Source organism: Chiloscyllium plagiosum, unplaced genomic scaffold, assembly GCF_037043375.1.
Source record: "Chiloscyllium plagiosum isolate Xiang-an unplaced genomic scaffold, Cpla_swu_hap1 HiC_scaffold_3, whole genome shotgun sequence".
Classification (NCBI taxonomy): domain Eukaryota; kingdom Metazoa; phylum Chordata; class Chondrichthyes; order Orectolobiformes; family Hemiscylliidae; genus Chiloscyllium; species Chiloscyllium plagiosum.
Window position 1 is genome coordinate 160,558,646 of NW_028270141.1, and position 14,785 is coordinate 160,573,430.

Below are 14,785 nucleotides of genomic sequence, written 5' to 3' on the forward strand. Positions count from 1 at the left end.
TTGGCCTGTCTACATACTGTGTCAGAAAACACTCCTGCACACATTGAACAAAAACTGACCCATCTAAACTACTTGAACTATTGTATTCCCAGTCAATATTGGGGAAGTTAAAGTCCCCCATAACAACGACTCTGTTACTCTCGCAACTATCGAGAATCATCTTTGCTGTCCTTTCCTCTACATCTCTGGAACAATTCGGAGGCTTATAGAAAACTCTCAACAGGGTGACCTCTCCTTTCCTTTTTCTAACCTCAACCCAAATTACCTCACTCGATGAGTCCTCAAACATTATCTCAACTGCTGTAATACTATCCTTGATTAACAATGCCACATCACCCCCTCTCTTGCCATCATCTCTGTTCTTACTGAAACATCTAAATCCCAGAATCTGCAACAACCATTCCTGACCCTCCTCCAGCCATGTCTCTGAATTGGCCACAACATCGAAATCCCAAGTACCAACCCATGCTGCAAGTTCACCCACCTTATTCTGGATGCTCCTGGCATTGAAGTACACACATTTCAAACCAACATCTCGATTGCCGGTGCCATCTTGCGACCTTGTCAACCTATCCCTGACTTCACTACACTCAACCTCCTGTACACTGGAACTACAATTCAGGTTCCCATCCACATAATGCATTAGTTTGAACACCCCTCAAAGAGCATTAGCAAACTTCTCCCCCAGGATATTGTTGCCCCTCTGGTTCAGGTGTAGACCATCCTGTTTGTAGAGGTCCCACCTTCCCCAGAAAGAGCTCCAATTATCCAAGAATCCAAATCTCTCCTTCCTGCACCATCCCTGCAGCCACGTGTTTAGCTCCACTCTCTCTGTTCCTTGCTTCACTAACACGTGGCATGGGCAACAAACCAGAGATTCCTGATGAAGGGCTTTTGCCTGAAACGTCGCTTTTCCTGCTCCTCGGATGCTGCCTGACCTGCTGTGCTTTTCCAGCACCATACTCTTGACTCTAATCTCCAGCAGCTGTAGTATTCACTTTCGCCTAACAAACCACAGATAACAACACTGTTTGTTCTAGTTCTAAGCTTCCACCCTAGCTACCTGAATTTCTTCCTTAGATACCCACCTTTCTTCCAACCTATGTCGTTGTTGCCTATGTGGACCACAACTTGGGGCTGCTATCCCTCCCCCTCAAGGATCCCGAAAACACGAACATCTGTGAAGCATCTGGGAGGCAACACACCAACCGTGAGTCTCTCTCGTCCCCACAAAACCTCCTGTCTGTCCCCCTAACTATGGAGTTCCCAATGACTAAAGCTCTGTTCCTCTTCCCACTTTTCCTCTGAGCAGCAGGGTCAGACTCTGTGCCAGAGACCTGTATGCCATGGCTTACCCCTGGGAAGTCATCTCCCCCAACAGTATCCAAAACAGTATACTTGTTGTTGAGGGGAATGGCCACAGGAGATCCCTGCACTGCTTGCCGGTTCCCTTTCCTACCCCTGACAGTAACCCATCTACCTTCTTCACGTGGCTGTGGAGTAACTGCCTCCCTGTAACTCCTCTCAATAACCCCCTCCACCTCATGAATGATCCGAAGTTCATCCAGCTCCAACACCAGTTCCCTAACATGGTTCTCGAGGAGCTGGAGTTATAGAGTCATAGAGATGTACAGCATGGAAACAGACCCTTCGGTCCAACTCTTCCATGCTGACTAGATATCCCAACTCAATCTAGTCCCACCTGCCAGCACCTGGCCCAAATCCCTCCAAACCCTTCCTATTCATATACCCATCCAGGCACCTTTAAATGTTGCAATTGTACCAGCCTCCACCACTTCCTCTGGCAGCTCATTCCATACACGCACCACCCTCTGCATGGAAAAGTTGCCCCTTAGGTCTCTTTTATATCTTTCCCCTCTCACCTTAAACCTATGTCCTCTAGTTCTGGACTCCCCGACCCCAGGGAAAAGACTTTGTCTATTTACCCTATCCATGCCCCTCCATGATTTTATACACCTCTATGAGGTCACCCCTCAGCCTCCGACACTCCAGGGAAAACAGCCCCAGCCTTTTCAACCTCTCCCTATAGCTCAATACCTCCAACCCTGGCAACATCCTTGTAAATTTTTTCTGAACCCTTTCAAGTTTCACAACATCATTCCGATAGGAAGGAAACCAGAATTGCACGCAATATTCCAACAGTGGCCTAACCAATGTCCTGTACAGCTGCAACATGACCTCCCAACTCCTGCACTCAATACTCTGACCGATAAAGGAAAGCATACCAAACGCCTTCTTCACTATCCTATCTACCTGCGACTCCACTTTCAAGTAGCTATGAACCTGCACTGCAAGGTCTCTTTGTTCAGCAACACTCCCTAGGACCTTACCATTAAATGTATAAGTCCTGCTCTGATTTTCTTTCCCAAAATGCAGCACCTTGCATTTATCTGAATTAAACTCCATCTGCCCCTCCTCAGCCCATTGGCTCATCTGATCAAGATCCTGTTGTATTCTGAGGTAACCCTCTTCGCTGTCTACTACACCTCCAATTTTGGTGTCATCTGCAAACTTACTAACAATACCTCTTATGCTCACATCCAAATCATTTATATAAATGGCGAAAAGTAGAGGACCCAGCACCGATCCTTGTGGCACTCCACTGGTGTCAAGCCTCCAGTCTGAAAAACAACCCTCCACCACCACCCTCTGTCTTCTACCTTTGAGCCAGTTCTGTATCCAAATGGCTAGTTCTCCCTGTATTCCATGAAATCTAACCTTGCTAACCAGTCTCCCATGGGGAACCTTGTCGAATGCCTTACTGAAGTCCATATAGATCACGTCCACCACTCTGCCCTCATCAATCCTCTTTGTTACTTCTTCAAAAAACTCCATCAAGTTTTTGAGACATGATTGAGACATGCAGTTCCCATAAATGAAGTCAGCAGGGGCACTGGATGTGGCCCTTACCTCCCACATACTGCAGGGGGAACATTCCACTCCCTAACCTCCATTCCTGCTATTCTAAATCGCCAAATAGACTGCCAGTAAAAAAAAACGAAAAAAATACTTGTCACCTTACCAACTGAGGCACAGAACATTTTTTTTGGTTAGAGGAGGAGGATGGGTGGGAGACACTATCCAAGTAGTGTTTCGGCCAAAGCAACCACCCAAATATGTGACCTCGTGACCTCTCCGACTGCGTCCAGGAATTGAAGAAAAAAGAGAACTGAAAGAAATTTAAATCGTGTACTCATGTATCCTGACAGGCTCCACTGATCCCTGGAGACCTCGTGACCTCTCCGACTGCATCCAGGAAACAGTTAGTCTTACGTCTGTGATGGGCAAATTATTGGAGAGGAATTCTAGAGACAGGATTTGTGATTACTTGGAAAACCATAGTTTAATTAGAGATACTAGGAGAAAGTGAGGACTGCAGGTGCTGGAGACCAGAGTTGAAAAGTGTGGTGCTGGAAAAACACAGCAGGTCAGGCAGCATCCGAGGAGCAGGAGAATCGACGTATCGGGCATAAGCCCTTCTTCAGGAATGAGGCTGGTGTGCCAAGCAGGCTGAGATAAAAGGTAGGGGGGAGGTAATTTGGGGAAGGGGCACTAGGAATACGATAGGTGGAAGGAGGTAAGGGTGAGGGTGATAGGCCAGAGAGGGAGTGGGGGCGGAGAGGTCGGGAAGAAGATTGCAGGTCAAGAGGGCGGTGCTAAATCCGGGGGTGGGGACTTAGATAAGGTGGGGGGAGGGGAAATGAGGAAGCTGGAGAAATCTACATTCATCCCGTGTGGTTGGAGGGTTCCTAGGCGGAAGATGAGGTGCTCTTCCTCCAGGGGTCGTGTGGCCAGGGTCTGGACAGGACAGGACAGAACCCCACTGGTCCTCACCTACCACCCCACCAACCTCCAGATACATCGTATCATCCTCCGTCATTTTCGTCACCTCCAAACAGACCCCACCACCAGGGATATATCAGCATTCCGGAGAGACCACTCCCTCCGCGACTCCCTCGTCAGGTCCACACCCCCCACCAACCCAACCTCCACTCCCGGCACCTTCCCCTGCAACCGCAAGAAGTGCAAAACTTGCGCCCACACTTCCCCCCTCACTTCCCTCCAAGGCCCCAAGGGATCCTTCCATATCCGTTGCAAATTCACCTGCACCTCCACACACATCATTTACTGCATCCACTGCACCCGATGTGGTCTCCTCTACATTGGGGAGACAGGTCGCCTACTTGCGGAACGTTTCAGGGAACACCTCTGGGACACCCGGACCAACCAACCCAACCGTCCCATGGCTGAACACTTTAACTCTCCCTCCCACTCCGCCAAGGGCATGCAGGTCCTTGGCCTCCTCCATCACCAGACCCTGGCCACATGATGCCTGGAGGAAGAGCGCCTCATCTTCCACCTAGGAACCTTCCAACCACACGGGATGAACATAGATTTTTCCAGCTTCCTTATTTCCCCTCCTCCCACCTTATCTCAGTTCCAACCCCCAGATTCAGCACCGCCCTCTTGACCTGCAATCTTCTTCCCAACCTCTCCGCCCCCACCCCATCTCCGGCCTATAACCCTCACCCTCACCTCCTTCCACCTATCTTGGCAGTGTGGAGGAACAGAGGAATCTTGGGGTCCATGTCCATAGATTCCTCGAGATTATTACCCATGTTGATAGAGTTGTTAAGAAGGTGTTTGATGTGTTGGCTTTCATTACTGGGGGATTGAGTTTAAGAGCCACTAGGTTATGCTGTAGCTGTATGGAGTTGCACCGTAGAGTTAGACCATGCTTGGAATACTGTGTTCAGTTCTGTTCTCCTCTTATAGGAAAGATGTGGAATCCTGAGAGAGGGTGCAGATGAGATTTACCTGGATGCTGCCTGGACTGGAGGGCATGTCTTATGAAGAAAGGTTGAGGGAGCTAGTGCTTTTCACACTGTAGCAAAGAAGGATAGAGGTGTACAACATGATGAGAGGCATAGATAGAGTGGATAACCAGAGACTTTTTCCCAGGGCAGAAATGGCTGTCACCAGGGGAATAATTTTAAGGTGATTGGAGGAAGGTTTAGGGGAGATGTCAGAGGTAGGTTCTTTACACAGAGAGTGGTGGTGTGTGGAATTACTGCCAGCAGTGGTCATAGAGTCAGAGATATTCGGGACATTTAAGTGACTCTTGGATAAGCACGTGGATGATAGTACAATGAACGGTATGTAGGTGAGTTTGATCTTAGGGTTTGGTAAAAGATTGGCAGAACATCGAGGGCCAAAGTGCTGTACTATTCTATATTAAAGGAAGTAACTGGAGAGATAGTGGATGCACTGGGAGTAATATTCCAGGAATCCTTAGAATCTGGAATCTGGAATCTGTGACTCTAAGCTGATCAGAAAGTCAAGTACCTGTAATTGGCTGTGCTGTCCTGTGGCTGCTGCTCACTATGATGATGTGGAGGAGCCGGTGTTGGACTGGGATGGACCAAGTTAAAAATCACACAACACCAGGTATTTGTGTGTGGAGTCTGAGGATGTAGGGGAAGCCCTAAATGAGTTTTTTGCTTCTGTCTTTACGAAAGGAACAAACTTTGCAGTGAATGAAACCTTTGAAGAGCAGGTGTGCATGCTGGAATGGATAGAGATAGATGAAGCTGATGTGCTGAAAATTTTATCAAACATTAAGATTGACAAGTCGCCAGTCCCGGACCAGATTTGTCCTCAGCTGCTTTGGGAAATGAGAAATGCAATTGCATCTTTGCATCCTCGCTCTCCACTGGAGTCGTACCTGAGGACTGGAGAGAGGCAAATATAATTCCTCTCTTCAAGAAAGGAAATAGGGAAATCCCCGGCAATTACAAACCAGTAAGTCTCACGTCTGTCATCTGGGAAAAAGTCTCTGGTTATCCACTCTATCTATGCCTCTCATCATGTTGTACACCTCTATCCTTCTTTGCTACAGTGTGAAAAGCACTAGCTCCCTCAACCTTTCTGCAAGGTGTTAGAAAGGATTCTGAGGATAGGATTTATGACCTTCTGGAAGAGCATGGCTTGATTAAATGCAGTCAACACGGCTTTGTGAGGGGCAGGTCATGCCTCACAAACCTTATCGAGTTCTTTGAGGATGTGACTAGAAAAGTTGATGAGGGTCGAGCTGTGGATGTGGTGTATATGGACTTCAGCAAGGCATTTGATAAGGTTCCCCATGGTAGGCTCATTCAGAAGGTCAGGAGGAATGGGATACAGGGGAACCTAGCTGTCTGGATACAGAATTGGCTGGCCAACAGAAGACAGCGAGTGGTAGTAGAAGGAAAATATTCTGCCTGGAAGTCTGTGGTGAGTGGTGTTCCATAGGGCTCTGTCCTTGGGCCTCTACTGTTTGTAATTTTTATTAATGACTTGGATGAGGGGATTGAAGGATGGGTCAGCAAGTTTGCAGATGACACAAAGGTTGATGGTGTCGTTGACAGTAAAGAGGGCTGTTGTAGGCTGCCGCAGGATATTGACAGGATGCAGAGATGGGCTGAGAGGTGGCAGATGGAGTTCAACCTGGATAAATGCGAGGCATTTTGGAAGGTCGAATTTGAAAGCTGAGTACAGGATTAAGGATAGGATTCTTGGCAGTGTGGAGGAACAGAGGGATCTTGGTGTGCAGGTACATAGATCCCTTAAAATGGCCACCCAAGTGGACAGGATTGTTAAGAAAGCATATGGTGTTTTGGCTTTCATTAACAGAGAGATTGAGTTTAAGAGTCGTGAGATCTTGTTGCAGCTCTATAAAACTTTGGTTAGACCGCACTTGGAATACTGTGTACAGTTCTGGTCGCCCTATTATAGGAAAGATGTGGATGCTTTGGAGAGGGTTCAGAGGAGGTTTACCAGGATGCTGCCTGGACTGGAGGGCTTATCTTATAAGGAGAGGTTGACTGAGCTCGGACTTTTTTCATTGGAGAAAAGGAGGAGGAGAGGGGACCTAAATGAGGTATACAAGATAATGAGAGGCATAGATAGAGTCCATAGCCAGAGACTATTTCCCAGGGCAGAAATGACAAACACGAGGGGTCATAGTTTTAAGCTGGTTGGAGGAAAGTATAGAGGGGATGTCAGAGGCGGGTCCTTTACACAGAGAGTTGTGAGAGCATGGAATGCGTTGCCAGCAGCAGTTGTGGAAGCAAGGTCATTGGGGACATTTCAGAGACTCCTAGACATGCATATGGTCACAGAAATTTCAGGGTGCATACATGAGGATCAGTGATTGGCACAACATCGTGGGCTGAAGGGCCTGTTCTGTGCTGTACTGTTCTATGTTCCAAGTAGTTCAACAGGTTTATTTGGAAGTAAGATTTTTGGAGCACTGCTCCTTTGTCAGGTATCTGATATCTGTTGTCCATCTTTAGTTTGCTTTGAAATGTGGGGCTTGCTAGGCCATTTCAGAGAGCAGTTAAAATGAGAATCACATGAAGACCAGACGAGGTGACATAGGAATAAGAGTACACCACTGAGCCCATTGACCCTGCTGCTTTAACACCTCCATGCCTTATACTCCTCTCCATCCCCATAACATGGTACTGCACTTGGACTCAGAAATCTATCAATCTCTACCTTAAATATACTGAATCACTGAGATCCATATCCCTTTGTAATAGAGAATTCCAAAGCTTCACAACCCTCCAAGGAAAACAATTTCTCCTCATCTCTGACCACAGTGATATCTCCCCTATTTAAAAGTTGTGCCCTTGGTTCCAGATTCTCCAATCAGGAGAAATATCCTGCCTGCATGTACCCTTTTTGTAAGGTCCAATCAGATCACTTCTCATTCTTTGAAACTCTACAGAATACAGGCTGAGATTCCCCAATCTCTCTTCATAAGGGAATTATCCCGGGAATGAGTCTGGTGAACCTTTGTTATACTCCTTTGATGGCAATAGTACCTTTCCTGAGAAGAGGGAACCAAAACTGTACACAATACTCCAGGTGTGGTCTAACCAAGATCCAACACAGTTGAAGAAGGGCTTCACTACTCCTAAGCCCAAATTCTCTTTCAGTAAAGGCTAACATTCCATTAGCCATCCTCAGAGCTTGCTGTGCCTGCATGTTACCCTGCAGTGATTTTTGACAAGGATTCCTTTGTATATCCATGTTTTCCAACCTCCTACCAATTAACACTTCCCAACCTCTGCCATTTAACAAATAATCTGCCCATCTGTTTCTCCTAGCAAAGTAGACAACCTCAGATTTTCCCATATTATAGTCCATCTGCCATGTTCTAACCCATTCACTTTATCTGTGCAAATCCTCCTAAAGCCATCTTTCATCTCCTCTGCACCCCCCACCCCACCCCTAAAAAAAGTCTCATCTAAAATTGTGATTTTGTAAATTTTGCAATATTCTATTTGGCCCTCCATCCAAATCATTCGTATATACTGTGAATGGCTGGGGCCCAAGTACTGATCCTTGTGGTACCCCACTATTCACAGCCTGTGAACATGAGAATGACCGATTTATTCTGACTCTCTGTTTTCTATCACTTAGCCAATGAAGTATCTATGCCAGTGCATTGTCTCCTGTGCCATTTGCTTTAAAGTTTCTAACCAGTGTCCTGTGGAGAACTTCATCAAAAGCCTTCTGAAGATCGATGTATACTACATCCATCAGCTCTCCTTTTCCAATTTTGTTCATAACCTCTTCAAAAAACTCCAACAAAATTGTCAGACATGATTCCCATTCTCAAATCCATGCCCACTATGCGCAATCAGATCATTAAGGTGTCTACTTATGCAGTTCTATCTAATAGATTCTAACACTTTCCATCTACTGAGGAGAAGATTGAGAGGTGACCGAACTGAGGTGTTCAAAATTTTGATAAACTTTGACAGAATAAAGAAGGATATTCTGTTTCTACTATTGGTATGTCATGAATTAAAGATCACAATTTCAAGATTGGCAGCAAAAGAGCTAGTTGTGAGATGAGGAGAAATGTCTTTACTCAGAGAGTTGTTAGGATTTGGAATGTGCTGCCTGGGAGAGTGGTGGAGGGGGATTCCATTGGAGGGTTCAAAGAGAGCTGTATTTCGAGAACTACAATGATAGAGCTGGAGGATGGGACGAGCTGGGTAGCTCTTTCAGGAATCGTTACAGACACGATGGGTCAAATGTATTGTTAAATTATATGAAGCTACTGATGTCAGACTAACAGGTCTGTATTTCCCTGTTTTCTCCTGCACTTTCTTCTTAAATAGAGGGGTGATATTTGCTACCTTTTAATCTTCATGAATTGTCCCAGACCCTGTCGAAGTTCGGATGGTTATGCATCAGCTATCTCATGATCACAATACCCATCGCCATGAACCCTCTGAGATGTAGATATAGGTCCTGGGAACCTAGTCAACTTTCAGCCCATTAACTTCTCCAGCACAATCTTCTTTACTAATGCCAAGACCCTTCAACTCCTCATTCTCCTGAGTCATTTGGATCTCAGATTCTGGTCTCTCTCTCAGTGAAAACAGACACAAAATAATCGTTTAACTTCTGTGCCTTGTCTCTATTCCCTGTAATAAAGTCTCCTGACTCTGTCTGTAATGGACCCACATTCATTTTAGCTAAACACTTCTTTTTTATGTATCTGTAGAAGTATTCATACTCCATTCATATCTTTTTTTGCTAGATTACATTCAAATTCTATTCTCCCTTTCTTATCAGTTTCTTGCTTCTCCTTTGTTGTATTCTATAAAGTGCCCAATCATCAGATTTACTCCTATTTCTAGCAACTTTCCAGGCCTTTTAATTTAATTTTTTTACAATGCTGACCATCCTTTATTAGCTACAAATGACAACTTTTTTGAGTTTTTGAACCTCAAAGGAATATATGGTTGCTGGAAGCCATGTAATAATTCTTTACAGACTATCCATTTCCTGTGTACAGTCATGCTTTGTGATGTATTTTCCCTATCCAGCTCAGCCAATCTCTGCCTCCAACTTTCATCATTTCTCAGAATCATATTCATCAATCTTGTTTCAGATTGCACTTTCAGGCAACATAAAATTCTATCATATTGTGGTCACTTATTCCTAAAGGTTTTTTTACAAGATTTTTCATGAGCCTTTTTTCATTGCATAATACTAGATCCAAAATAACCTTTCCTCTAGTCAGCTTCTCAACGTAGTGCTCTAGAAAATCATCCCTCACACTCACCAGAATTTAATGCTCCACAGCTTTAAAGCTCAGTTGGTTTACCCAGGTTATGTGCAGACTAAAGTCACCCATGATTACTGTGTTGCCCACACTCCAAGCTTCTCTCATCTCCTGATGAATTCCATGCCCTAGGCTGTCACTATCTCATGCCCCTTGATTTTACTTGCTCCCACCCTGTCCAATTCCACACATTGTTTTCCTGATCTGGGATCTTCCCTTCCTCATGTACTGATCCTATCCTTAATGACCAGCGCAACTTCACCTCCTTTTCCTTCTTGTCTGTCCTTCCTAAACAGCGAGTATCCTTGAATATTCAGTTCCCAGTCCTGGTCACCGTGCAGCCATGTCTCTGTAATGACAATCAGATCATACCCATGAAGCTCTAATTGTACCTTTAGATTGTCTGTCTTGATCTGAAAGTTGTGTGTATTCTGGGAGAGTGCCCTTAACTGGGTCTTGTCAACATCATTTCACTTTCGATGTATACTCAGTGCTCAGCTTTGTTCCTTCTACCATCTCACCTCCCTAACATTGTTTAACGTCCTGTTACCAACTTCACTTCCTTCTAAGTTGAGTTACCCATCAGATTCCCACCACTCTGTCAAGCTAGTTCAAACCCAATCCAACAGCCCCAGCCAATCTCCCAGTGAGGAGGCCAGTCCCACTCCCATGAAGGTGTCACCTGTCCATCTTGTACAGGTCCCCCTGCCCCAGAGTCAGTGCTAGTGCCTCAGAGACCTGATGCACCCTCCCTCCTAGACCAGCGTTTCAGCCACGTGTTCACTTGGTAAATGCTATGGTTCTTATGTTCACGTGTACGTGGCACGGGGAGGAATCCCTGGGTTACAGCTCAAGGTCCTACATTTTGTTTTCCTTCCCAACTCAGTGAAACCTGCCTCATTCCTCTTCCTCCCGATATCCTCGGTACCAACATACCCTCTCACCCCAGAGGATGTCCTGCAGCTGCTCTGTGTGCGTCTTAGGGAAGCAACACACCATCCTGGAACTACCCTTACTCCCACAGAGACAGCTGCTCCATCCCCTGGCTGTGGAATCCCCTTTCACTATTGGTGTAAGGGTGGCAGGTCTCCTATAAAGCACGTTGTTGAACCAAATGGATTTTTAGGGCAGTCGATCATAAATTCATGGTCACCAAGACTAGTTTTCAATCCAAGTCATTAACTGAATTTAAATTCTACCAGCTGGATGTGTGTGCAGTTTTAACCTGAGCATCTGGTGTACTAGTCCAGTGACAGCGCCAGGATTTCATCAGTTCCCCCTTCCACAGCAGGTCCAGGGAACATATAGCTCATCAGCTATCTGCTGACAATGAATCTGCTTGTGGGCGGCACGGTGGCACAGTGGTTAGCACTGCTGCCTCACAGCGCCTGAGACCCGGGTTCAATTCCCGCCTCAGGCGACTGGCTGTGTGGAGTTTGCACGTTCTCCGCGTGTCTGCGTGGGTTTCCTCCGGGTGCTCCGGTTTCCTCCCACAGTCCAAAAGATGTGCAGGGTCAGGTGAATTGGCCATGCTAAATTGCCAGTAGTGTTAGGTAAGGGGTAAATGTAGGGGTATGGGTGGGTTTCGCTTCGGCGGGTCGATGTGGACTTGTTGGGCCGAAGGGCCTGTTTCTACACTGTAATGTAATCTAATCTAAATGTAATCTAATCTAATTAACAGATTCACCTTAAATAGAGTTGAGTCCACTCAGTTGCTGACTGAGATTCGAGTGTTATGGAATCTATCATTCTGTTTGATTGATGAGAAGTGTTTACTGTTTTGTTCCTTCTGCATTTTCAAAAACAATGGAGGGAGAAGTAAGCATATGAGTAAAAGTTTGATTTTTCAGAAGACTGAGTGAAACAATGAGCTCAAAGAGGCAATTTTATTCTTGTTCTGGTCTAAATGGACTGAAGATAGTTGTGTTTGATTCCATTGTCAGTATCCCCACTTCCTGAAGAGAGATGCAAACAAACTGCAGATAATGTTACAGAGGAGGAAAAGGTATAAAAACCGGACAATTCTGGGTTACAAGACACTGGCACTGGGGACACTCGATATGGCAGAGGTAAGCTATCATTGCCAAACATTATAGAGAACTGCTACAGATTCCCTTGTCATTCCTTTTCTCAATCATAGGCCAGTCTGCTTGAATACATTGTCACCTCCAACCTCATGTTCTCACCTTCGTCTTGTGAAAAAATTGAATCATTCACTCTTGCAAGACCGTGTAGTACTCATTCTTCATTCATTGTCAGGTCATGCAACATCCCACGGATGGGGGACAAGTACTTGGACTTCACTCCAACATGAAAGATTCTTCAGTGCGGGTCGCTGAAATCAGTATCTACTCTCTCTCCAGCCAGCCAATCGACCATGAAGATAGCAATGTACAATCAGGGCCTAAGACAAAAGCCTCAGGTATATAACTTGGTTGTGTGAGTGTGTGCATTTAGCCCTTAAATAGTGATATTTGTGTCAAGGTTTTTATCAAAGTAGGTCAAACATTTCAGACAGGTAAGCTGTGGTGAATATTCTAACAATCTGAATTTCCACAAGCTGCAAATGTTAAACCAACTGAGGAGCAAGTTCTCTGTGAAAAACAGAGAACCTGTATCCAACCGAATACAATCAGAAATCAACAGAGTCAGTAATTCACCCCGCATTGAGAGAGAGTAATTCACCCAGCACTGAGAGAGAGTAATTCACCCAGCACTGAGGGAGAGTAATTCACTCAGCACTGAGAGAGAGTAATTCAATCAGCGCTGAGAGAGAGTAATTCACCCAGCACTGAGAGAGAGTAATTCACTCAGCACTGAGAGAGAGTAATTCACTCTGCACTGAGAGAGAGTAATTCACCCAGCACTGAGAGAGAGTAATTCACTCAGCACTGAGAGAGAGTAATTCACTCTGCACTGAGAGAGAGTAATTCACCCAGCACTGAGAGAGAGTAATTCACCCAGCACTGAGAGAGAGTAATTCACTCAGCACTGAGAGAGAGTAATTCACTCTGCACTGAGAGAGAGTAATTCACCCAGCACTGAGAGAGAGTAATTCACTCAGCACTGAGAGAGAGTAGTTCACTCTGCACTGAGAGAGAGTAATTCACTCAGCACTGAGAGAGAGTAATTCACCCAGCACTGAGAGAGAGTAATTCACCCAGCACTGAGAGAGAGTAATTCACTCTGCACTGAGAGAGAGTAATTCACCCAGCACTGAGAGAGAGTAATTCACTCAGCACTGAGAGAGAGTAATTCACCCAGCACTGAGAGAGAGTAATTCACTCAGTGCTGAGAGAGAGTAATTCACTCAGCACTGAGAGAGAGTAATTCACCCAGCACTGAGAGATAATTCACCCAGCACTGAGAGAGAGTAATTCACCCAGCGCTGAGAGAGTAATTCACCCAGCACTGAGAGAGAGTAATTCACCCAGCACTGAGAGAGAGTAATTCACTCTGCACTGAGAGAGAGTAATTCATCCAGCACTGAGAGAGAGTAATTCACCCAGCACTGAGAGAGAGTAATTCACTCAGCACTGAGAGAGAGTAATTCAACCAGCACTCAGAGAGTAATTCACCCAGCACTGAGAGAGAGTAATTCACCCAGCACTGAGAGAGAGTAATTCACTCAGCACTGAGAGAGAGTAATTCATCCAGCACTGAGAGAGTAATTTACTCTGTGCTGAGAGTGAGTATATCACCCAGCACTGAGAGAGAGTAATTCATCCAGCACTGAGAGGGAGTTATTCACCCAGCACTGAGAGGGAGTAATTCACCCAGCACTGAGAGAGAAATTCACCCAGCACTGAGAGGGAGTAATTCATCCAGCACTGAGAGAGAGTAATTCACCCAGCACTGAGAGAGAGTAATTCACCCAGCACTGAGAGAGAGTAATTCACCCAGCACTGAGAGAGAGTAATTCACCCAGCACTGAGAGAGAGTAATTCACCCAGCACTGAGAGAGAGTAATTCAACCAGCACTGAGAGAGAGTAATTCACTCTGCACTGAGAGAGAGTAATTCATCCAGCACTGAGAGAGAGTAATTCACCCAGCACTGAGAGAGAGTAATTCACCCAGCAGTGAGAGAGAGTAATTCCCTCTGCACTGAGAGAGAGTAATTCATCCAGCACTGAGAGAGAGTAATTCACTCTGCACTGAGAGGGAGTAATTCACCCAACACTGAGAGAGAGTAATTCACTCAGCAGTGACAGCAATTTATTCACCTGCGACTGACATACAGTTGTTCAGGTAGCAGTGAGACAGTAATTCACCCAGCAGTGAGAGGGAGTAATTCACTCAGCACTGAGAGGGAGTTATTCACCCAGCACTGAGAGAGAGTAATTCACTCTGCACTGAGAGAGAGTAATTCAACCAGCACTGAGAGAGAGTAATTCATCCAGCACTGAGAGAGAGTAATTCACCCAGCACTGAGAGAGAGTAATTCACCCAGCACTGAGAGAGAGTAATTCAACCAGCACTGAGAGAGAGTAATTCACTCTGCACTGAGAGGGAGTAATTCACCCAGCACTGAGAGAGAGTAATTCACCCAGCACTGAGAGAGAGTAATTCACCCAGCACTGAGAGAGAGTAATTCACTCTGCACTGAGAGGGAGTAATTCACCCAATACTGAGAG

General features: G+C 45.6%; 1 protein-coding gene across 4 annotated transcripts in view; it reads left to right on the forward strand.

Moving 5' to 3' along the window:
• LOC122552344 (phosphofurin acidic cluster sorting protein 2) overlaps positions 1–14,785 on the forward strand; it is a 772,803-nt gene that overhangs the window by 252,767 nt on the left and 505,251 nt on the right. For all 4 annotated transcript variants that reach the window (XM_087984748.1, XM_087984739.1, XM_087984743.1 and 1 more), the window contains 2 exons: positions 12,094–12,219; positions 12,410–12,572. In XM_087984748.1, the coding sequence (XP_087840874.1) occupies positions 12,094–12,219; positions 12,410–12,572 (289 nt within the window). The remainder of the gene's footprint in view (positions 1–12,093; positions 12,220–12,409; positions 12,573–14,785) is intronic.